Raw genomic sequence first — 25,846 nt, 5'->3', positions numbered from 1 at the left:
ATACAATAGCTTGTATAAGCTGGCTATATAGGCCTAAACTAGCTGAATAAGATCAGTTCATCCTGTGTTACATCATACCTTTCATTACTTATCATGTGCAACTGAATACTATACTGTAGTTAAATAAAGGTTAGAAAAAAATTTAAAAAAATAACAATGGAGGACAATTGTACAAAAGGCTATGGAGATATAGCAGAATAAATAGAAGTTATCATAAAAAATATTAGTTAATCACAAGAAATCTGATTCTCCGCCCACGGGTGATGTGGAGCAGAACATGCTAAGCGATCTCCAACTCTGAGAAGAAGAAGCTAGAGAAAGTGAAAGTCGGAAAGTTCCAGCCATTTCCTGTGTTTGTAATTAGCTAGATTGTTTTGTTTTAGCCAAGGCCAGTGTGAGTCCTTGCCGAGATATAGCCTGAAAACCCTTGACAAATCCCTTAGCAGACACCTTGAGTCTTGTAGAAAGCCAGAGGTCAAACCCACAGCTTCTGGATGTCCTCTGACGTTCTAGCTCTCTGGCCACCACTCCTGATGTCACCCCAACTGCTCCAAACATCCTACCCCTGGCTGTCTCTGACCCGCTTTCCTTCCAGAGGGACCTGTAAACCAAAGAGGTCCCCTCCTACCATCAAGGTCCATCCTTCCCCTGTTGCATGGCAACAAACTCCCCTTCCCCCCATCCTCCCCCAGTGAAAAGGAGCAACTGGAGACCACTGCTCAGAGTGGAACAGGGGTCATGGCTAGAAGGGATATAGCTTTTGTCAAATTAACGTCAAGTTGAATTATAATCTAATTATCCTAAACGCCTACGTTATTTCTCCTAACTTACTTTGCAACTTCTCCTAACATGCTATGAAAAGTTAAATCTGACAAAAGCTGTATCCCATCTAGTCAAATCTTAGAACAGTGGCTCTAATGCAGTCTGTTAGCTTAGAGCAGTTGTCACTAACCGGTCGATCTCAATCTCCAAGGCATTCCAAGGGTGCGTTCATAAATTCACTCTGGCACTCCAGATTGAATTTCAGACACACCCCTAGTCAATCACCAAACATTTCTGTAAAAAACAACAACGATAAAGCCACAGATAGATATTTCACCGGATGTATAGTTCACTACCAAATATGGTAGGGAGAGGAAGCTCAGTGGCCAGGCAGTAGGAGAAGATGGAACGAGATGGATTTTGGCCGACATTGTGCAAATTTTCTCATTGATGAAACATTTGATCTCAATGCAGTTTGCTGTTCCCAAAACTACAATCTGTTACGAACAGAGTAAACTAAGTTTTGCAGACTTTACCCTTTCCCAAAGTAATTTTTTTGTTGCTCAGATCACTGTGTCTGCAAAGTTTCCTCGAGCCATAGACTGTAAAAAGAAACCTCAAACTGTCATGCATAGGTGTAATAGGTGGCAGGGAAGTCAGGCGCAGGAGAGTCAAACTGAGTGTAAAATGGAGTCTTTTAGTAAAGTTCCAGGAGTATGCTCCATAACAATAAATGAACAAACAAACATGGGTACGAGGACCCGACGCGCAACTATGCAACAATCACACTATACTGACAATAAAACAATCTCTGACAAAGACATGAGGGGAAACAGAGGGTTAAATACACAACAGGTAATGAATGGGATTGAAAACAGGTGTGTGGGAAGACAAGACAAAACCAATGGAAAATGAAAAAAGGATCAATGATGGCTAGAAGACCGGTGACGTCGAACGCCGAGCACCGCCCGAACAAGGAGAGGCAACGACTTCGGCAGAAGTCGTGACACAAACGAACGGTAACGTTGATAATGTGAGACAGTGGCGACCCATCATTCAGGGCAGGTGGGGTTTTGAGACCCACCTTTTTAGCTAAATTAAATTAAACAAAACAAAACAAATTGGCGGGGGGCTTGCCTATTTTGCATGTTATTTTGGCATTTGTCAGGATTTGGCCAGGGTTGTTCCGGTTTTTGGTCACTAGATGCCCCCATTGTGCTTTTTGACCTTTTGCTTTCCCTTGATCCCCATTATTATTTGCACCTGTGCCTCGTTTCCCCTGATTGTATTTAAACCCTTAGTTTCCCTCAGTTCTTTGCTCTGTGTTTGTATGTTAGCACCCAGCCCTAGTATTCTGTGTACTCTTGTTGATCCCGGTGGACGCTCTTGTGGAATTCTGTTTTTTGTTCTTGTTTATTTATTTTTGAGTATCTTTTGAGGCTTTTTATGCTTTACCTACCACCTTGTGGATTTACCTTTTTGTCTTGGAGGATTACCTTGTGGATTACCTTGTTCTTGTGGAATTCCTTTTGAGGTTGTGGAGTTACATGTTTTCCTGAAGGACTTCACTTTTTACTTTATTAAATACACCGTCTCAAGTACTGCTGTGTCTGCCTCATCTTCTGGGTTCTGCTGACTATTCGTGGCTCAGTTGGTTAAGTGACTGTTTCTCACTCCGGAGACCCAGGTTCGTAACCGGGTCCTGACAGCATTAATACATGTCACGTATCAGTTTGCAAACAATGTCAAAAAAGAAACAAGCATTGCATTAATAAAGCTGCATACGAATAAGGCAGCTCCAAAATGCAGGTGTTTCAGCCTAGCTCAGCACTTTCTGTGGTGGTGGGGCAGCCAGCAGAAAATACAGTAGGGGTTGATAATGTTCTCTAGTTGCGCCGTGATTGGCTCAGTGTTCTGTCACTCATGAGGACACTACATCCCCCCCCAAATCTAATGCTACAACTCAAAAATTCAAGCCCCTTGGGTGCTGCCACCCGTATCGGTGCTCATCAGCCATTGGACATAAACATTACACAACAATTTGGAAATCGCAAATTCAACAATGAGTGGTTTGGAGGGAATCAGCGGCTAACTACAAGCACTGCAAAGCAATCACTAGCCTGCTATTCAGTGGAGTGGTAGTGTGGTCCCAAGTCTGGGTTTAACCTGTTGATGCTCTGGGGGCGCTATTTCATTTTTGGATGAAAAACGTTCCCGTTTTAAACAAGATATTTTGTCACAAAAAGATGCTCGACTATGCATATAATTGATAGCTTTCGAAAGAAAACACTCTGACGTGTCCAGAACTACCAAGATATTTTCTGTGCGTGCCCTAGAACGTGAGCTTCAGGCAAAACCAAGATGAGACGGCATCCAGGAAAAGAGCAGGATTTTTGAGGCTCTGTTTTCCATTGTCTCCTTATATGGCTGTGAATGCGAGAGGAGTGAGTCAACCCTTTCTGTCGTTTCCCCAAGGTGTCTGCAGCATTGTGACGTATTTGTAGGCAGATCATTGGAAGATTGACCATAAGAGACCACATTTACCAGGTGTCCGCCCGGTGTCCTGCGCCGAAATTGGTGAGCAAAAGTCAGCTGCCAGTATTTTTCCATGGGATTCAGAGAGGAAAGCAAGCTTCCACGAACGATATATCAATGAAGAGATATGTGAAAAAACACCTTGAGGATTGATTCCAAACAACGTTTGCCATGTTTCGGTCGATATTATGGAGTTAATTCGGAAAAAGTTTTACGTTGTAGGTGACTGAATTTTCGGTTCGTTTCGGTAGCCAGACGCAATGTAGAAAACGGAACGATTTCTCCTACACACAGACGCTTTCAGGCAAAACTGCGCATTTGGTATGTAACTGAGAGTCTCCTCATTGAAAACATCAGAAGCTCTTCAAAGGTAAATGATTTTATTTATTTGGTTATCTGGTTTTTGTGAAAATGTTGCGTGCTAAATGCTACTCAAAATGCTATGCTAGCTTTGCATACTCTTACACAAATTAGTCAATTTCTATGGTTCAAAAGCATATTTTGAAAATCTGAGATGACAGTGTTGTTAAGAAAAGGCTAAGCTTGAGAGCAGACGCATTATTTTCATTTTATTTGCGATTTTCAGAAATCGTTAACGTTGCGTTATGCTAATAAGCCTGAGGCTTTAGTCACAATCCCGGATCCGGGATGGGGAGTTCCAAGAAGGGTCTCTTTTCCAAGCTTAAAATGATAAACATTCAATATTGGCCCTGCTGTCAATCCGGGAAATCTGACTTCAATGAGTTCAAGAGAATTGGGAACTCAGGAAAAAACTATCTCCGACTGGGAAAATAAGTTTTGAACAACTCAGAATTGTAAATCGGGAACTCGGGCCTCTTTCTAGAGCTATGACCCGAAGATCACTGACGTCATCATGATTCCACCTTGTTTTTTCCAAGTTCCCAGTTAGTTTTTCCAAGTTCCAGAGAATGCCAGACTTTGATGACAAAGTTTGATGACAAAATTTGCCCACAAAGGACTGCCGAGCCATCTTCTTGTTCAGGTGAGCACATACAAAAATGTCTTGTATGCTGCTGCATAAATTATGTAATATGCCAGGAAAACATGTACATCAAATCTAATTTTATTGGTCACAGACACATGGTAAGCATTGGTTAATGCGATTGTAGCAAAATGCTTGTGTTTCTAGTTCCGACCATGCAGTAATATTGTCGTGTCTTTGGCTATGCCGGATTAAGTGATATGACATGCTATTCTATAAAATCATTTCTCTGTAATTAATATTACCTGATTAAGCTAATCAGGTAGATAATTAACTAGAAAGTCAGGGCACCACGAAATAATGTTTATAGACCTGTTATCTTCTGAATAAACTCTTAAAGACCTATTAATCTTTTACATCAATAGCAGTCAATATTAATCGTCACCTTATTTCAGTCTCATCTGAACATCGTATAATTCTTGGTTATCTTCACGAACTCTGGCTTACAAGTTTAATCAGCAATACAAACTTTGGTTTAATTATTTATTTAGTAAATACCTAAATAATCACACAGAATTACATAAACACAGAATGACAGCTGGTTACATGACAGCTGGTTACACAAAGGAAAGGGGGTTGGGTTTGAGTGAAAGAGCGGGAAGACTGAGGAACAGAGGGTCAATACTATCGTCAATACAGTATCTTTTGCATTCTAAATTACCGCCCATTTGAAAAAGGAGAATGCAATAAATATTTACTCTGAGCTGCGCTTCGGTAGGTTGGTCGTAGATGCTGGCCGTGTTGCCCAACAGAGATCTTCCTTGTCCTTTGAAGAGTGTCTATGGTGGTCAACTGGATACTTAGTAGTGTCGTGTTGTTTGTTAGAACAAACCCTTTGTCCGTCCTTTCCTAGCCCACGTTTACAGTGGCCGCTGACAACTCAACGGCTAGGAGGTATCACTTCTGGAGTGAATAAGAGTTCAAAGTTTATACCTGGTTGCCATACTTTTAGCTCATGCTATATTCTGGCTGGTATAGTCGAAATTCATCCTTTCAGCATGGAGGTCGTCACCTTCACATTGAAATTCTATGCTAATTTCGCTAGGTTCTTGCTGAGGTTGGCTTAGTTCTGTAGGTGGTCTTTATCCTAATGTCATCTGAACAGCTTACTATCTGAACACTTTCAACATAGGACTGTCGCCCTAATGTCATCTGAACAGCTTACTGTCTGAACACTTTCAACATAGGACTGTCGCCCTAATGTCATCTGAACAGCTTACTGTCTGAACACTTTCAACATAGGACTGTCGCCCTAATGTCATCGGAACAGCTTACTATCTGAACACTTTCAACATAGGACTGTCGCCCTAATGTCATCTGAACAGCTTACTATCTGAACACTTTCAACATAGGACTGTCGCCCTAATGTCATCTGAACAGCTTACTATCTGAACACTTTCAACATAGGATTGTTGCCCTAAATGTCATCGGAACAGAAAGTTATATTTTCGTAAAGGGCTTATATAGTGGAGGGAGAGAAGGGTATGTTTCATAGTTTATAACCAATGTCTCTTCACAGGGGCGGGCCACTGATTGAGCAGAGCTTTAACCTTATGAAAACCCAATTCTCTCATTTGGAAGCTAAGATTACATTTAATCTTATCACAAATAGTTTCATATTTAAACATTTAAATTGCACAACAATTTCATGTGAATCTGATAACTGTAATGTGTAGACATTCCAAGATACAGTTTATGTCATGTCTCAGATGACAACCGAACTGACATCATATTCATTAAGTACCAACGCATATTTTCAACTGGTTGGATCACCGAAATATGGTTCCTTTCTCCCCACCTTTAGATATTCCCAGACTCTATATGTTTAACAAAGGCTCTTCAAGAGTCCTTCTGTAGAGTCAAGAGAGAGAGGGAAGGGAGAAAGGTATTTATGGGGGGGGGGGTCATAAACCTACCCCCAGGCCAATGTCATGACAATATCTAACAAGTAATCTAACAATTTCACAACAACTACCTTATACACACAAGTGTAAAGGAATTAATAAGAATATGTACATAAAGATATATGGATGAGCGATGGCCGAACGGTATAGGCAGGATGCAGTAGATGGTAAAGAGTACAATATACAGTGGGGAGAACAAGTATTTGATACACTGCAGGTTTCCCTACTTACAAAGCATGTAGAGGTCTGTAATTTTTTATCATAGGTACACTTCAACTGTGAGAGACGGAATCTAAAACAAAAATCCAGAAAGTCACATTGTATGATTTTTAAGTAATTAATTTGCATTTTATTGCATGACATAAGTATTTGATACATCAGAAAAGCAGAACTTAATATTTGGTACAGAAACCTTTGTTTGCAATTACAGAGATCATACGTTTCCTGCAGTTCTTGACCAGGTTTGCACACACTGCAGCAGGGATTTTGGCCCACTTCTCCATACAGACCTTCTCCAGATCGTTCAGGTTTCGGGGCTGTCGCTGGACAATACGGACTTTCAGCTCCCTCCAAAGATTTTCTATTGGGTTCAGGTCTGGAGACTGGCTAGGCCACTCCAGGACCTTGAGATGCTTCTTACGGAACCACTCCTTAGTTGCCCTGGCTGTGTGTTTCGGGTTGTTGTCATGCTGGAAGACCCAGCCACGACCCATCTTCAATGCTCTTACTGAGGGAAGGAGGTTGTTGGCCAAGATCTCGTGATACATGGCCCCATATATCCTCCCCTCAATACGGTGCAGTCGTCCTGTCCCCTTTGCAGAAAAGCATCCCCAAAGAATGATGTTTCCACCCCCATGCGTTACTAATGGTTTTCTTTGGTTTTCTTTCCCAGTTCTCTTCAGGTCATTGACCAGGTCGTGCCGTGTAGTTCTAGGCTGATCCCTCACCTTCCTCATGATCATTGATGCCCCACAAGGTGAGATCTTGCATGGAGCCCCAGACCGAGGGTGATTGACCGTCATCTTGAACTTCTTCCATTTTCTAATAATTGCGCCAACAGTTGTTGCCTTCTCACCAAGCTGCTTGCCTATTGTCCTGTAAGCCCATCCCAGCCTTGTGCAGGTCTACAATTTTATCCCTGATGTCCTTACACAGCTCTCTGTTTTTCATGCTCAACAGTTTCCCGTGTGTATCAAGAATGGTCCACCACACAAAGGACATCCAGCCAACTTGACACAACTGTGGGAAGCATTGGAATCAACATGCCCCGAACGCTTTCGACACATTGTAGAGTTCACGCCCCGATGAATTGAGGTTGTTCCTGAGGGCAAAAAACACAATATTAGTAAGGTGTTCTTAATGTTTTGTACACTCATTGTTTATATGAAATTATGGTGTTTTCACAAATTTCATGATATAATCGTAAAGCTCATTCAAAAGGTTTTTGACATTTGGTATTTTATTAGGATCCCCATGTTGCGATAGCAGCAGATAGTCTTCCTGGAGGATAATACGGAAGTAAAACGGAAGAGGTGATTAGATCACAGTAGCCTACATCAGCCTTGCTGCATACCCACTGGGCACAAACTGGTTGAATCAACTCTGTTTCACAATCATTTGTCAACGTATTGTGACGCAGCATATACGTGGCAAATACATTGGATTTGAAAAAAGTTACCAACTTTGTTTTTAGGGTGAAATTTCAACAGACAATGTAATGATATATAATCCATATCATCTACACTCAATCTGTAACGGCGTTCTTCGTTTGTCGAAAGAAAGTCGGACCGAAATGCAGCGTGTTGGTTACTCATGTTTTTAATGGAACAAATGACGATACACGAAATAACTTATAAATACAAAAAACAACAAACGGAACGTGAAAAACCTATACAGCCTGTCTGGTGAACACTAACACAGAGACAGGAACAATCACCCACGAAATACAAAGTGAAACCCTGGCTACCTAAATACGGTTCCCAATCAGAGACAACGAGAATCACCTGACGAGAACCGCCTCAGGCAGCCAAACCTATACAACACCCCTACTCAGCCGCAATCCCAAATACTACAAAAAAAAACACTATGAAATACAACAACATAAACCCATGTCACACCCTGGCCTGACCAACTAATTAACGAAAACACAAAATACTAAGACCAAGGCGTGACACAATCACAGTTATTACTTAGCTTCATTGTTATCCCTTCTAATCACCAAAATGAAATTCATAAGTATCCACCCCTTGTCACACAACATGCGTGTACTGAAGAACCACCTCATGCCACAACACAGCTGGACCAGAATTCATATGAAATAACTGACTAGATATTCCAACACACAAAAATATGAATTTTTACCTTTAAAACATCAGATCTTCAATGTTATATTCATTATCATAAAAAAACAATATTCTGGGCTGACACAACTTCCAGCGAAGTCGTTTCCTTTCCTTGTTCTGGTGGCGCTCGGCGTCGCCGGTCTTCTAGCCATCATCGATCCACTTTCATTTTCCTTTTGTTTTGTCGTCTTCCCACACACCTGGTCTCATTTCCCTCATTACATGTTGTGTATTTAACCCTCTGTTCCCCCATGTCTTTGTGTGGAATTGTTTATTGTAAGTGCATGTGCATGTGCACGTTTTCTCTGGTGCTCGAAGGGTTTTGTACCCATTTGTTTGTTGTTCTGGTTTCCGGTGGTTTAATGAATAAAACTGATCCGTTGATTACCCAGTTTTTCTCTCCTACGCCTGACTTCCCTGCCGCCAGTTACACACTCCCTTACATGGGCATTACCTCCTACTGGAGAATTGATCATCTACAGCTACCCCCTTTGGTCTCCCATCCAGGGTTTTAACCAAACCCAGCACTGTTTAGCTATGATATTTCTCACTGGCTATTACCAATATGCTACCTGTTAGGAATGATGCTGGAGAAGAGAAGCAGGTACGAGGAAAAACAGGACAGGAACAGAATCGTGTAAAACACAGCCGTAAGAAAATCAATGCAGCAGCGGGAACAGAGCAGGGAACTGACACATATAGGAGAGGTAATAAACAGGTGATTGAGTCCAGGTGAGTCCAATAATTTGCTGATACCTGTGACGAGGGAAGGCAGGTGTGTGTAATGAGAGTGGCAGGAGTGAGTAATGCAGGGCAGACTGGCGCCATCGAACTTCAGGGGGGAAGAGCAGTAGCCCCCAGGGGCTCCACCCCGCGTCCCATCTGGGCGAGCCTGACGGGCCGGCCAAGGCACGGCGCTGGACAAGCCGGCTGGGCGTAAAATCCCGTCAAACCGACAGAGGCGTGGGAGTCTGGTGAGCCGGCTAAGGCATAGGCGCCTGGCGATCCAGCTGAGGCATGAAAGCCTATCGATCCTGCTGAGACGTGGGAGCCTGATAATCCAGCTAAGATATAGCAGCCTGAGGAGCTGGCTGTGCGTAAAAACCTGAAGATCCGGCTGAGGCCTGACGTGGGATGGGCGTCTTCCGTGCCAACTGGGGCAAGGAAACCTCTCGAGCCGGCTAGGGCATGGAAGCCCAACGATCCAGCTAAGGCACCCCCAGTTCCATCGGCAGCAGCCCCTGGACCCGACGTCACCACTAACCAAACCGCCAGCAGTCCCAGATGTTTAATTTGATGGCTGCTGTTAGGAAAGACGCGGGAGAAGAGAAGCAGGTACGAGGAGTCAACATTTAATCGGAACAGACATGAAAACAGGACAGGAACAGCGTCAGAACCGGGTAAAACACAGGCGTAAGACAATCAATGCAGCAGTGGGGAACAGAGCTGGGGAACTGACACATATAGGAGAGGTAATAAACAGGTGATTGAGTCCAGGGGAGTCCAATAATTCGCTGATGCGCATGACCAGGGAAGGCAGGTGTGCGTAATGATGGTGGCAGGAGTACATAATGCAGGGCAGCCTGGCGCCCCCAAAGGGAAGAGAAGGAGCAGGCATTACACTACCGTGAGAATGATTGTTGAAAGTTCTCCACTTTAAAGCTGAATAGAGTCATTGTTACTAGCAAAGTCATTCCAAAGGTTAGGTTTAATGGAGCAAATTAAATGTGACCATATGTTGTCACTCATATATTATCAATAATGCTATTTAGGCCTATATACAATAGCATTTGCAAAGTTATCAACAACTATTCCAATTCCAGCAACAGGAAATAAATTATAATTATGTGGATTATAATTAATGGCATTTTTTTTGTAGGGGTTGATACATTTTCAGTTAGCGCAAATTACGTTTTTAAAAGTGGAAATGACAAACTTTAGAAGCCTTTTGCATTTCCTGCTGTGCATAAAAAATACTGCAACAAATTAAATATGTCATCTGTATTTGGATAGGGTCAAATAAAATGGTAATTTAATTTTAGTCATCAACAGCAAAACAACATGAAAAAGCCATGGCAGCTCCCAACATGGGAGGGAATTATTTCACAGAAAAACATATTTCCAATGCAGTTTGATATACTCTTCACAAAATTATAAATGTACTACTTTGAAATATACATCCGCTCAAAACAAAGAAAAATATCCTTAAGTATGATCAAATTCATTTGGTTGAATGCACAAAAACGTGTTATAAATAGTGATTAGGGGATGTGAGGTTATATCCTTCAACTGTAACAATTATCTAAAAACTTCTAGCACTGTATTTACAAATGTGGTCAAGTTGCATAGTAACAAAATGGATCAGAAAGAACATGACAGATCATATGTTAAAGCAAAAAGGCCAGGTGCGTTTCCTCTTAAAGAATCTCGGACCTCTGTCCAGCTAGCAAGCCCTCATCGTTAAACTGGTGGCTGTGAGGCAGCACTACACTGTAGAAAATCTGAAATCGCACTTGTGTTGGCAGATATGGTGATATACTGCCAGCTGTCCAACAGCACAATGACCCTGACTAACTGATGGTCGACACGCACCTATTAGTAGTAGTAACACCTGTTTGCAGACGGTGGGCAATGTTAACTTGCCATCAGGGTCAGAGATGGTCTATTTTGGGACAAAGTAAGGCCATTTGGAGTAGCAAACAGCATCAATGTGTTTTTGTGACATTGAGAAAACAAATGTTAAATTGACTGATACACTTTGAGTCTATTTCTGCTCCTAGCATTCAGAGGACTTTGGCTGTTATCGTTCAATAGCACACCTTCCCCAACATTCTCACCTCATAGGTAAAGACACATTTGGTGACTCAAACAATTGAATAAATGCTCCATTGCCTCAGCCAGGGTTGCTACTTTGATGGATATTTCCCTACATCAAAGCAAAAAGCTGGATTTTAAAGACATTGTCTATGCAACCGTACGCAAAATTTGCCCGTTTTCAGGATAGCTCTAATAATGCAGGCCAGACATCTCATTGTGGGTTTGCCTGCTTCAGCATTTCAGTGCAGAAGAAGGCTGAATGCCATTGAGGTCCCAGTGGTACTCATCCTATGGATGGACTTCCTTTCATACATGAGTATTCTGTGGTTTGTTTAGAGTTAAGTCCTACGCAATGCCTTTCCAGTTTTCAAAACGACGTCTGGGATGGTCCATGGTTTAGGCCTCAGAAGAAGCATGTGGTTTGAGTTGAGCTTTCTCCATGGCCGTATCATAAGGATTGGATCGTTTGAAGAAGCCCAACTGGAATGATTGAAAGAGAAAGGAGACTTAGGTAATAAGGTAATAATTACATGAATAGTCCTCATTGCAACAGACAGTTTAGTTAGTTTGTAGTTCATCGTTATTTGCTACCAACATCCACTTTCAAGACTGTCAAATTTTAAACACTTGATCTTATCTAATGTTTTTTTAGATACCATTTGATGCTACCACCTACAACTGGTGGTATCATGGTCAGGTTGTATACTGGTTGTGAAAGGAAGTAAAAAAAGATAGATTGTAATGTAGTTGCCTGACCATATAACAACCAAAATGTGATATGCTAAGACATCATCTGGTTATATGACAGATTCTCAATCATAAACAGTTAACAAGCATTATGACATTACATGCTTGTAATTTAGTGTGCTAAGTTTGTCCTTCACGTGGCCACCTTTACCTTGTAGAGTACATATATGACCAGGGCGAGCAGCAGCAATCCAGCCAGTATGGCCAGAATGATGATCCACAGTGGTACCATGTACTGGCTGTCTGGCTTGTTCCACATCACTGGAGTCAGGACCTGCAACACAAAAACATGTTCTTACCATGGGGAAATGAGAAATCACTTGAAAGAATAGTTGATATAAAAAAATAGTTGATATAAAATCTAAACGTGACATTACTCAAAGGTTTTTTAATGTTTTGTGTGCACATTTTCAAACGATATCCCAAATCACACAGACAGGACGGGCCTAAAGCATCCATACCATAAAGGTCAACGAACACATGATTATATAAAGGGCAGAATAAAACAGCGCTTGCCTTCTTGGATCCACTGGGTTTGAGTTTGGGAGCGATGGAATAGGGCATCTTCTCGACTCCGTACTCCACAGAACACTCCAGAACATACTGCTTGTATGCCCTCTGCAGCATTTGTCCAAAGAAAGAATGAGTTGAATAAATCATTTTAAATATATTGCCAAAGTGTGTACCAAATGACCAAATATCTTTCGCTGTAAAAGTTCACTACCAGGAGAGGGCGGCATTGTACCACAGACTTGCGATTTATCGGTATCTCTTTCATTATTTTTTTGTTGTACTACTACTAATAGCAGTAGTATTATAGTACTAATACTACATCATCATAAGGATTGTTAATACCAAATTCAATCACATTTGATATACATAACAGAATATACAGTACATGTGCTATTCAAATGACCATTTAATATGAGGAGAAGGAGAATACAGGACATGACAGCAGAACAAACTACAGTCACGCTCTCTCACCTCAAGGAAGGCCTCAGGCCAGATGCGTGAGCGGACGGTCAGAATGACACTGCTTCCTCTCTCCAGTAACCCGACATGACAGCGCAGCCTCCAGCACTCAGCGGTAGAACACGACTATGGAGGAAGGAACACAGTCATCAATACAGACCACCAGTGCATTACAATTAATCAGTTTCACAAACAGTTCCAGCTAACAGCCTGTGATTGTGAGCAGTACAAGAGGCTATACAGAACTTTTTATTCTGGGGTATCATTCAAGAACAAATTGGAGGTAAACAATTAGTAACTCAACTTCCATAATGTATCTTTAAGGTAACTGTCCAGGGAAAATCATACTTTTAAAAGTTAATATTCTGTTAACTCATACCCAAAAAATGTTGACTCGTCTTTGTGGCCAAAGTATAAATTGGAGAAAAAAACACACAAAAAACCCCACCTTAAACCTGTTTTGCAAACAGACCATTTAAAAAAATGCTTGCTATTTCCTCATAGAGAATAATGTCATTCTGCCTCATTGGCTGAGCTGGTCAATCAGTGTCCTGAATATTTTGAATAACCGTTATACGCCCGAACCATTCTGTTGTTGGGGTACACCCACACCATTACAACACAGAAAAGCTGCTTTTTAACATACCTAAAAAGAAATAAAGTTAAAGTATATAACTCATAATTGTAATTAATTATAGGTAATGTTTCGTAGAAATCTGGAGACACAGGATAGTTAACTTTTAGGTTTTGGTAGAGAGAGATTCCCATTGCTTTTAATGAAAGGGAATGACACTAGTTTGTAGTTTTGTGTCCTTGGTGTAAAATGAGGAGCCATGGTTATTAATTGTTCTGTGGTCATTCGTTTTTGAAAGGAGGAATGAATAATCGGGTGGAGAATGTAAGAGGACAAAAACAAAGAGCGGGAGACATTTATTTCACATAAAATGAATTCTCTACAACGTATAATTATGATCAGAGCTTATTATGATAGATATCCTCATCTCCTTTCACAATAAAATAATTTCCCTTTGGTTTGTGTTTTGCGGTACTAGGGGAAACCATGGATGGATTTTCATGTTTCTTTCTGTTGTAATTCAGCTCATGAGGTTATTGTTAGGACATGAAACGAAATCCTTGACTCAAAAACAGAGACTTCATTCTGCGATGAAAAACTACGAACATAAATACAAAAGAATAATAGACAATGACTTCAGGAAGAGAAAAGGTTAGGCAGGCCAATACATTCCCATAAGACACCACCATTATCACCACTATACTCTCTAGCTTCTCTGCTCCCAGACCAAGTGCCAAGTGACTTCATTTAACAGCAGCTATCTGCTGTTTTACTGTTTTCAGAGTCAATAGACCTCTGAGGCCGTGTGTCAGTGTTGACGCCACATGGGTTAGGCATGTCGAACCCCTAAACAAGATGAGTATGTGGTGGGGTGGGGGTGGTTATCACGTGACAGAAAAATAAAGGAAAAAATAAGGGAAAACATCTCCCGGTCTTCATATGGGGGATCAGATGAACAGCTCTCGGGAGGCACTACTGGCTGGCTTTATAACACTGTAGGGACTGAGAGTGGGGTTAGTCCTGTCAGTGGATGGCTGTGTGTGTGCGTGCATAGTCATGTTTCCATTTGAAGAATCTGTAGCTAGTTCTGTTTTTTTATCGGTCTTTATCGGTTTCAGCATTAATTGCTCTCACAGTACATGCCAACAACATCACACTAACTGCACATACCAGAGGTGACTGTAGAACCCCACCAACCACCCTTCCCCAAAACACAGACACACACCAGGTTATCTCACCAGGTTTCCTTGTTCATCCAGAGGATCCCTGTAGACCTCTCTCCTCTGGACGTGGTGTTCAGGGCTGGCTGTCAGTGGTGAGGGTGGCTGCTCTGTTGTAGGAGGCTGGAGCTGGCAACACACACAGAATAGTTATCTGGGTACCACTGGACCACTGCATATCCTTGGTATAAATAGTGTGAATGATATGACACTACACAAAGTAAAAGACAAGGTATCAGGGGTGGGCGTGAATGTATACAGTATCTGGGATGAGTGCTTGTGGAAGTATTATATAAGCAGGTCCTTTTGTATGTATGTGTGTAAGTCTGTCCCTCACCTTGAGCTTCAGTGCATTGAGGGTGTGGTTGGAGCTGCAGTCGAGTGGTCCCTGAGTGATGACCTCCAGAGGGTACAAAAGGTCGTGACCCTGAGATTTCAGAGGGCAGCGCAGCTCCAGCACTGACTGACTGATCATACTGGGCCCGTTGTTCACCAACTGAAAGAGAGAGAAACAGAGAGAGAGAGAAAGAGGAAGAGAGAGAGAAGAAGAGACAGAGGAGGAGAGAGTGAGGAAGAGAGAGCGAGAGATAACCCAAGTCAGCATACTGTACCAGGAAGCTAAGAAGATAAGCATTTGTTTAACAACCTATCCCTATTTGACTCCACTTAATAAAAATAAACACAACACAAAATCAACTCTCGTGGCACACGCTGAGTACCTCGTACACATGCTGGATCTCAGGCCCAACATCCTGCTCCTCTTGTAGGCTGTGGCTCATCCTCCAGTTCGGGGGAGGGAAGAGGAGCTTGTCCGGACGAGAAACGCTTCAATCGAGAAAAGGAGAAAGATACAAGTTGGAAAAGAGGATAAACGAGTAGGAGTGGATGCAGTAGACATACCCAACAGAATGTGGTACTCAAGCAATAAGGCCCGAGGGAGTGTGGTATATTGCCAATATACCACGGTTAAGGGCTGTTCTTACGCACGACGCAACGCGGAGTGCCTGGATACAGCCCTTAGCTGTTGTATATTGGCCATATACCACAAACCCCCAAGGTACCTTATTGCTATTATCAATTGGTTACCAACGTAATTTGAGCAGTAGAAATAAATGTTTTGTCATAGCTGTGGTATAAAGTCTGATATACCATGGCTGTCAGCCAATCAGCAGTTAGGGCTCAAAACACCCAGTTTATAAAGAAAGATATTTTACAATGTCGCTGGGGCTGTTGAGTTGCAATATATTGGTACCCAGTCACTTTGAGTGTAGCTAAACAGGGAGTATGTTTATTAGTGATGGTGATGGAGAGCATTCAGTCATTAGCTTGCTTGTTCGTTCGTCCATCCAGCCATGATGACTCACCCCTGTAGGATAACATCAGCAACCACAGCCACCTCCAGTTGAAAGAGCTCATCATCACTCTGGGATTTATTCTCATTTTTACTGAGCGGAGAAAGAACAGACAAGTGCAACACTTAATTTGGATTGTGCCAAATACTGTAGATGGTTTGTAGATGTTCGCCTAACTGTCAACAACACTTGAACTAACTATCCACTAACCCTAACCGTAGCTCAGTCAGGACAAGGTAACAAGTATGGAAGTATTGAGGGTAGCTAGGGTAGCCTAGTGGTTAGAGCAATGGAATAGTGACTGGAAGGTTGCAAGTTCAAACCCCCAAGCTGACAAGGTACAAATCTGTCATTCTGCACCTGAACAGGCAGTTAACCCACTGTTCCTCAGCCTTCATTGAAAATAAGTATTTGTTCTTAACTGACTTAACTAAATTAAGGTAAAAAACTGAGAAGGATTTAGGTACTTTTTTAACAAAACATATTTAAAAGGGTAAAAAAAAAGGATCACTCAGATTCAGCTAAATATGAATACATTCAAAAAATACTAAGTAATTTATACACTTTCTTTGCTGAAGCTGCAACTGCGACTTACCTGCGTATCTGGAGCTCAAACTGTACTGTATTGTGAGTGTCCTTCAGTCGAGGCACAGTGAAGCGGAGGCCTGCCCACAACTGTGAAGATCCATAGAAAAGAGATGCGATCAGACACTAGAGATAAAGCTACCTCAGATCTGTCAGCCAGGTAGTCCGTCAAACGCACAAACAGTCATTAACAGTCTCTGGATCAATCTGGACCACGCAGCATCAGTCGTAAAGACGCAGAATTGCAAAGACATACAGAAACTCACAATCAGACGGACAGAAATACCATACTGCTGCGGCAACATTGAATAGTTCCTTTTGTGACCATGAAGCTCAATTTGAATTTAAGAAACAGTTAGTCCATGAAGATCCACTCACACTTGTTCCAGACTTCATAGGGTTGCCCAGGTCACAGACCAGAGAGCGGGTCTGATTCTCTGCCTCGTAGCTACAGGTCAGCTGAGTCAGACTCTGCTTATGAGATACAGTACGAGCAGAATTATGGCGAGAGAGACAAAGACAGCAATTTAATTCACAGCATTTCCACGTTTTCTCAAAACATTTATATCATAACCATTGTTTTAGTCATCAGGCTATCATTAGTATCAACACTATATTGGTATTAGTTCAATTATTGTTACGTGGATTGTATCTTTATTATTTTAGACCTGTTATTTTACCACTGTCATTTCCATTAGAAACATATTATGAACATTAGCCATAACATAAGAGGGACAGGACAGATGGTTGCTTCCTCACCGCATTGTTGCGGGCTATACCACTGTAGTCAGCCTCCGTGGGCAGTACCACGTAAAGCTCTGCCTCGTAGGCCCCGCCCTCTCCCTCGTTCCTGGCATTGAAGGTCAGGGTCAGGGAGTTCTCGTCGCCGAGATACACCTCTGTCCTATCGCTAAGGAAACCACAAGAAAATACAACAACAACATAAAACAATTATTTTTTTTCCCCAAACATGACGAGGCCTGTTGCAGATGTTTTGTCTCTCATGGAATTTGCATTTTATTTTTTATTTTTTTATTTCACCTTTATTTAACCTGGTAGGCCAGTTGAGAACAAGTTCTCATTTACAACTGCGACCTGCCCAAGATAAAGCAAAGCAGTGTGACAAAATCAAACAGTTACACATAAACAAACGTACAGTCAATAACACAATAGAAAAAAATCTGCATTGTTTACATATGATGAACATAAATTAGTAAATAATCTCCTTTCATGTTTGAAGAGCAATTAAAGGTTTGCTAGGGAGCTGCTGGACATTGTCTGTAACAATATCAGTGGAGGAAAAAAGCATTAACCCGCAAACAACCACCACACAACGTTGTCTCAAACTTGACTCCAAGCATCCTATGTTTTCCAAATGGTGGTGGTTACCATACGTGTGTATCCTACAGTCAATGCTCATTATCTGCTCATTCTCTTCATAAGTGTGTTCCCACTGGTCACACTAAGTCATTTCAACATGGAAATGTGGGTAATATTTGGTTGAGATGTTAATCCCCCAAAATAATTACACCTTTATTCAACTAGGCAAGTCAGTTAAGAACAAATTCTTATTTTCAATGACGGCCAATGAACAGTGGGCCTGTTCAGGGGCAGAACATCAGATATGTACCTTGTCAGCTCAGGGATATGAACTTGTAGCCTTTCAGTTACTAGTCCAACGCTTTAACCACTAGGCCAACGATCTAACCACTAGGCTACCCTGCCAACCCATGAGAGTTCAGCCTTTCAGTTACTAGTCCAGCGCTTTAACCACTAGGCTACCCTGCCAACCCATGAGAGTTCAGCCTTTCAGTTACTAGTCCAGCGCTTTAACCACTAGGCCAGAGTTCAGCCTTTCAGAGTCTTTAACCACTAGGCTACCCTGCCAACCCATGAGAGTTCAGCCTTTCAGTTACTAGTCCAGCGCTCTAACCACTAGGCTACCCTGCCAACCCATGAGAGTTCAGCCTTTCAGTTACTAGTCCAGCGCTTTAACCACTAGGCTACCCTGCCAACCCATGAGAGTTCAGCCTTTCAGTTACTAGTCCAGCGCTTTAACCACTAGGCCAACGATCTAACCACTAGGCTACCCTGCCAACCCATGAGAGTTCAGCCTTTCAGTTACTAGTCCAGCGCTCTAACCACTAGGCTACCCTGCCAACCCATGAGAGTTCAGCCTTTCAGTTACTAGTCCAGCGCTCTAACCACTAGGCTACCCTGCCAACCCATGAGAGTTCAGCCTTTCAGTTACTAGTCCAACGCTTTAACCACTAGGCTACCCTGCCAACCCATGAGAGTTCAGCCTTTCAGTTACTAGTCCAGCGCTTTAACCACTAGGCTACCCTGCCAACCCATGAGAGTTCAGCCTTTCAGTTACTAGTCCAGCGCTTTAACCACTAGGCTACCCTGCCAACCCATGAGAGTTCAGCCTTTCAGTTACTAGTCCAGCGCTTTAACCACTAGGCTACCCTGCCAACCCATGAGAGTTCAGCCTTTCAGTTACTAGTCCAACGCTTTAACCACTAGGCTACCCTGCCAACCCATGAGAGTTCAGCCTTTCAGTTACTAGTCCAACGCTTTAACCACTAGGCTACCCTGCCAACCCATGAGAGTTCAGCCTTTCAGTTACTAGTCCAACGCTTTAACCACTAGGCTACCCTGCCAACCCATGAGAGTTCAGCCTTTCAGTTACTAGTCCAACGCTTTAACCACTAGGCTACCCTGCCAACCCATGAGAGTTCAGCCTTTCAGTTACTAGTCCAACGCTTTAACCACTAGGCTACCCTGCCAACCCATGAGAGTTCAGCCTTTCAGTTACTAGTCCAACGCTTTAACCACTAGGCTACCCTGCCAACCCATGAGAGTTCAGCCTTTCAGTTACTAGTCCAACGCTTTAACCACTAGGCTACCCTGCCAACCCATGAGAGTTCAGCCTTTCAGTTACTAGTCCAGCGCTTTAACCACTAGGCTACCCTGCCAACCCATGAGAGTTCAGCCTTTCAGTTACTAGTCCAGCGCTTTAACCACTAGGCTACCCTGCCAACCCATGAGAGTTCAGCCTTTCAGTTACTAGTCCAGCGCTCTAACCACTAGGCTACCCTGCCAACCCATGAGAGTTCAGCCTTTCAGTTACTAGTCCAACGCTTTAACCACTAGGCTACCCTGCCAACCCATGAGAGTTCAGCCTTTCAGTTACTAGTCCAGCGCTTTAACCACTAGGCTACCCTGCCAACCCATGAGAGTTCAGCCTTTCAGTTACTAGTCCAGCACTTTAACCACTAGGCTACCCTGCCAACCCATGAGAGTTCAGCCTTTCAGTTACTAGCCCAACGCTTTAACCACTAGGCTACCCTGCCAACCCATGAGAGTTCAGCCTTTCAGTTACTAGTCCAGCGCTTTAACCACTAGGCTACCCTGCCAACCCATGAGAGTTCAGCCTTTCAGTTACTAGTCCAACGCTCTAACCACTAGGCTACCCTGCCAACCCATGAGAGTTCAGCCTTTCAGTTACTAGTCCAACGCTCTAACCACTAGGCTACCCTGCCAACCCATGAGAGTTCAGCCTTTCAGTTACTAGTCCAGCGCTCTAACCACTAGGCTACCCTGCCAACCCATGAGAGTTCAGCCTTTCAGTTACTAGTCCAACGCTCTAACCACTAGGCTACCCTGCCAACCCATGAGAGTTCAGCCTTTCAGTTACTAGTCCAACCCTTTAACCACTAGGCTACCCTGCCAACCCATGAGAGTTCAGCCTTTCAGTTACTAGTCCAGCGCTCTAACCACTAGGCTACCCTGCCAACCCATGAGAGTTCAGCCTTTCAGTTACTAGTCCAGCGCTTTAACCACTAGGCTACCCTGCCAACCCATGAGAGTTCAGCCTTTCAGTTACTAGTCCAACCCTTTAACCACTAGGCTACCCTGCCAACCCATGAGAGTTCAGCCTTTCAGTTACTAGTCCAACCCTTTAACCACTAGGCTACCCTGCCAACCCATGAGAGTTCAGCCTTTCAGTTACTAGTCCAGCGCTTTAACCACTAGGCTACCCTGCCAACCCATGAGAGTTCAGCCTTTCAGTTACTAGTCCAGCGCTTTAACCACTAGGCTACCCTGCCAACCCATGAGAGTTCAGCCTTTCAGTTACTAGTCCAGCCCTATAACCACTAGGCTACCCTGCCAACCCATGAGAGTTCAGCCTTTCAGTTACTAGTCCAACGCTTTAACCACTAGGCTACCCTGCCAACCCATGAGAGTTCAGCCTTTCAGTTACTAGTCCAACGCTTTAACCACTAGGCTACCCTGCCAACCCATGAGAGTTCAGCCTTTCAGTTACTAGTCCAGCGCTTTAACCACTAGGCTACCCTGCCAACCCATGAGAGTTCAGCCTTTCAGTTACTAGTCCAACGCTTTAACCACTAGGCTACCCTGCCAACCCATGAGAGTTCAGCCTTTCAGTTACTAGTCCAACGCTTCTAACCACTAGGCTACCCTGCCAACCCATGAGAGTTCAGCCTTTCAGTTACTAGTCCAACGCTTTAACCACTAGGCTACCCTGCCAACCCATGAGAGTTCAGCCTTTCAGTTACTAGTCCAACGCTTTAACCACTAGGCTACCCTGCCAACCCATGAGAGTTCAGCCTTTCAGTTACTAGTCCAACGCTCTAACCACTAGGCTACCCTGCCAACCCATGAGAGTTCAGCCTTTCAGTTACTAGTCCAACGCTCTAACCACTAGGCTACCCTGCCAACCCATGAGAGTTCAGCCTTTCAGTTACTAGTCCAGCGCTTTAACCACTAGGCTGCCCTGCCAACCCATGAGAGTTCAGCCTTTCAGTTACTAGTCCAACCCTTTAACCACTAGGCTGCCCTGCCAACCCATGAGAGTTCAGCCTTTCAGTTACTAGTCCAACCTTTAACCACTAGGCTACCCTGCCAACCCATGAGAGTTCAGCCTTTCAGTTACTAGTCCAACCTTTAACCACTAGGCTACCCTGCCAACCCATGAGAGTTCAGCCTTTCAGTTACTAGTCCAACCCTTTAACCACTAGGCTACCCTGCCAACCCATGAGAGTTCAGCCTTTCAGTTACTAGTCCAACCCTTTAACCACTAGGCTACCCTGCCAACCCATGAGAGTTCAGCCTTTCAGTTACTAGTCCAACCCTTTAACCACTAGGCTACCCTGCCAACCCATGAGAGTTCAGCCTTTCAGTTACTAGTCCACGCTTTAACCACTAGGCTACCCTGCCAACCCATGAGAGTTCAGCCTTTCAGTTACTAGTCCAGCGCTCTAACCACCAGGCTACCCTGCCAACCCATGAGAGTTCAGCCTTTCAGTTACTAGTCCAACGCTTTAACCACTAGGCTACCCTGCCAACCCATGAGAGTTCAGCCTTTCAGTTACTAGTCCAGCTCTTTAACCACTAGGCAACCCTGCCAACCCATGAGAGTTCAGCCTTTCAGTTACTAGTCCAGCTCTTTAACCACTAGGCTACCCTGCCAACCCATGAGAGTTCAGCCTTTCAGTTACTAGTCCAGCGCTCTAACCACTAGGCTACCCTGCCAACCCATGAGAGTTCAGCCTTTCAGTTACTAGTCCAGCGCTTTAACCACTAGGCTACCCTGCCAACCCATGAGAGTTCAGCCTTTCAGTTACTAGTCCAGCGCTTTAACCACTAGGCTACCCTGCCAACCCATGAGAGTTCAGCCTTTCAGTTACTAGTCCAACGCTCTAACCACTAGGCTACCCTGCCAACCCATGAGAGTTCAGCCTTTCAGTTACTAGTCCAGCTCTTTAACCACTAGGCTACCCTGCCAACCCATGAGAGTTCAGCCTTTCAGTTACTAGTCCAGCGCTTAACCACTAGGCTACCCTGCCAACCCATGAGAGTTCAGCCTTTCAGTTACTAGTCCAGCGCTTAACCACTAGGCTACCCTGCCAACCCATGAGAGTTCAGCCTTTCAGTTACTAGTCCAGCGCTCTAACCACTAGGCTACCCTGCCAACCCATGAGAGTTCAGCCTTTCAGTTACTAGTCCAACGCTTTAACCACTAGGCTACCCTGCCAACCCATGAGAGTTCAGCCTTTCAGTTACTAGTCCAGCGCTCTAACCACTAGGCTACCCTGCCAACCCATGAGAGTTCAGCCTTTCAGTTACTAGTCCAGCGCTTTAACCACTAGGCTACCCTGCCAACCCATGAGAGTTCAGCCTTTCAGTTACTAGTCCAGCGCTCTAACCACTAGGCTACCCTGCCAACCCATGAGAGTTCAGCCTTTCAGTTACTAGTCAGCGCTTTAACCACTAGGATACCCTGCCAACCCATAACCTCTAACCACTAGGCTACCCTGCCAACCCATGAGAGTTCAGCCTTTCAGTTACTAGTCCAGCGCTCTAACCACTAGGCTACCCTGCCAACCCATGAGAGTTCAGCCTTTCAGTTACTAGTCCAACGCTTTAACCACTAGGCTACCCTGCCAACCCATGAGAGTTCAGCCTTTCAGTTACTAGTCCAGCGCTTTAACCACTAGGCTACCCTGCCAACCCATGAGAGTTCAGCCTTTCAGTTACTAGTCCAGCGCTCTAACCACTAGGCTACCCTGCCAACCCATGAGAGTTCAGCCTTTCAGTTACTAGTCCAACCCTTTAACCACTAGGCTACCCTGCCAACCCATGAGAGTTCAGCCTTTCAGTTACTAGTCCAGCGCTCTAACCACTAGGCTACCCTGCCAACCCATGAGAGTTCAGCCTTTCAGTTACTAGTCCAACCCTTTAACCACTAGGCTACCCTGCCAACCCATGAGAGTTCAGCCTTTCAGTTACTAGTCCAACGCTCTAACCACTAGGCTACCCTGCCAACCCATGAGAGTTCAGCCTTTCAGTTACTAGTCCAACTCTTTAACCACTAGGCTACCCTGCCAACCCATGAGAGTTCAGCCTTTCAGTTACTAGTCCAACGCTTTAACCACTAGGCTACCCTGCCAACCCATGAGAGTTCAGCCTTTCAGTTACTAGTCCAGCGCTTTAACCACTAGGCTACTCTGCCAACCCATGAGAGTTCAGCCTTTCAGTTACTAGTCCAACGCTTTAACCACTAGGCTACCCTGCCAACCCATGAGAGTTCAGCCTTTCAGTTACTAGTCCAGCGCTTTAACCACTAGGCTACTCTGCCAACCCATGAGAGTTCAGCCTTTCAGTTACTAGTCCAACGCTTTAACCACTAGGCTACCCTGCCAACCCATGAGAGTTCAGCCTTTCAGTTACTAGTCCAGCCTTCTAACCACTAGGCTACCCTGCCAACCCATGAGAGTTCAGCCTTTCAGTTACTAGTCCAACGCTTTAACCACTAGGCTACCCTGCCAACCCATGAGAGTTCAGCCTTTCAGTTACTAGTCCAACGCTCTAACCACTAGGCTACCCTGCCAACCCATGAGAGTTCAGCCTTTCAGTTACTAGTCCAACGCTTTAACCACTAGGCTACCCTGCCAACCCATGAGAGTTCAGCCTTTCAGTTACTAGTCCAGCGCTTTAACCACTAGGCTACCCTGCCAACCCATGAGAGTTCAGCCTTTCAGTTACTAGTCCAACGCTTTAACCACTAGGCTACCCTGCCAACCCATGAGAGTTCAGCCTTTCAGTTACTAGTCCAACGCTTTAACCACTAGGCTACCCTGCCAACCCATGAGAGTTCAGCCTTTCAGTTACTAGTCCAGCTCTTTAACCACTAGGCTACCCTGCCAACCCATGAGAGTTCAGCCTTTCAGTTACTAGTCCAACGCTTTAACCACTAGGCTACCCTGCCAACCCATGAGAGTTCAGCCTTTCAGTTACTAGTCCAACGCTTTAACCACTAGGCTACCCTGCCAACCCATGAGAGTTCAGCCTTTCAGTTACTAGTCCAAAGCTTTAACCACTAGGCTACCCTGCCAACCCATGAGAGTTCAGCCTTTCAGTTACTAGTCCAGCGCTTAACCACTAGGCTACCCTGCCAACCCATGAGAGTTCAGCCTTTCAGTTACTAGTCCAACGCTTTAACCACTAGGCTACCCTGCCAACCCATGAGAGTTCAGCCTTTCAGTTACTAGTCCAACGCTTTAACCACTAGGCTACCCTGCCAACCCATGAGAGTTCAGCCTTTCAGTTACTAGTCCAGCGCTTTAACCACTAGGCTACCCTGCCAACCCATGAGAGTTCAGCCTTTCAGTTACTAGTCCAACGCTTTAACCACTAGGCTACCCTGCCAACCCATGAGAGTTCAGCCTTTCAGTTACTAGTCCAGCGCTCTAACCACTAGGCTACCCTGCCAACCCATGAGAGTTCAGCCTTTCAGTTACTAGTCCAGCGCTTTAACCACTAGGCTACCCTGCCAACCCATGAGAGTTCAGCCTTTCAGTTACTAGTCCAGCTCTTTAACCACTAGGCAACCCTGCCAACCCATGAGAGTTCAGCCTTTCAGTTACTAGTCCAGCTCTTTAACCACTAGGCTACCCTGCCAACCCATGAGAGTTCAGCCTTTCAGTTACTAGTCCAGCGCTCTAACCACTAGGCTACCCTGCCAACCCATGAGAGTTCAGCCTTTCAGTTACTAGTCCAACGCTTTAACCACTAGGCTACCCTGCCAACCCATGAGAGTTCAGCCTTTCAGTTACTAGTCCAGCGCTCTAACCACTAGGCTACCCTGCCAACCCATGAGAGTTCAGCCTTTCAGTTACTAGTCCAGCGCTTTAACCACTAGGCTACCCTGCCAACCCATGAGAGTTCAGCCTTTCAGTTACTAGTCCAACGCTTTAACCACTAGGCTACCCTGCCAACCCATGAGAGTTCAGCCTTTCAGTTACTAGTCCAGCGCTTTAACCACTAGGCTACCCTGCCAACCCATGAGAGTTCAGCCTTTCAGTTACTAGTCCAGCGCTTTAACCACTAGGCTACCCTGCCAACCCATGAGAGTTCAGCCTTTCAGTTACTAGTCCAGCGCTCTAACCACTAGGCTACCCTGCCAACCCATGAGAGTTCAGCCTTTCAGTTACTAGTCCAGCGCTT

At 44.2% G+C, this 25,846-nt stretch overlaps 1 protein-coding gene across 1 annotated transcript in view; it reads right to left on the bottom strand.

Annotated features, from left to right (window-relative positions):
- Positions 1–10,556: 10,556 nt before the first annotated feature.
- LOC135541418 (integrin alpha-5-like) overlaps positions 10,557–25,846 on the bottom strand; it is a 75,890-nt gene continuing 60,600 nt past the window's right edge. The window contains exons 20-30 of the mRNA XM_064967654.1: positions 17,573–17,723; positions 17,192–17,284; positions 16,824–16,903; positions 16,241–16,321; positions 15,596–15,701; positions 15,214–15,372; positions 14,895–15,005; positions 13,095–13,208; positions 12,627–12,728; positions 12,262–12,384; positions 10,557–11,843 (exon numbers count right to left, since the gene is read on the bottom strand). Of these exons, the coding sequence (XP_064823726.1) occupies positions 11,760–11,843; positions 12,262–12,384; positions 12,627–12,728; positions 13,095–13,208; positions 14,895–15,005; positions 15,214–15,372; positions 15,596–15,701; positions 16,241–16,321; positions 16,824–16,903; positions 17,192–17,284; positions 17,573–17,723 (1,204 nt within the window). The 3' untranslated portion in view covers positions 10,557–11,759. The remainder of the gene's footprint in view (positions 11,844–12,261; positions 12,385–12,626; positions 12,729–13,094; positions 13,209–14,894; positions 15,006–15,213; positions 15,373–15,595; positions 15,702–16,240; positions 16,322–16,823; positions 16,904–17,191; positions 17,285–17,572; positions 17,724–25,846) is intronic.

The sequence above is a fragment of the Oncorhynchus masou genome, chromosome 6 (assembly GCF_036934945.1).
Source record: "Oncorhynchus masou masou isolate Uvic2021 chromosome 6, UVic_Omas_1.1, whole genome shotgun sequence".
Taxonomy (NCBI): domain Eukaryota; kingdom Metazoa; phylum Chordata; class Actinopteri; order Salmoniformes; family Salmonidae; genus Oncorhynchus; species Oncorhynchus masou.
Note: the sequence above shows the minus strand (reverse complement) of the source record. Positions and strands in the feature narration are given on the sequence as shown.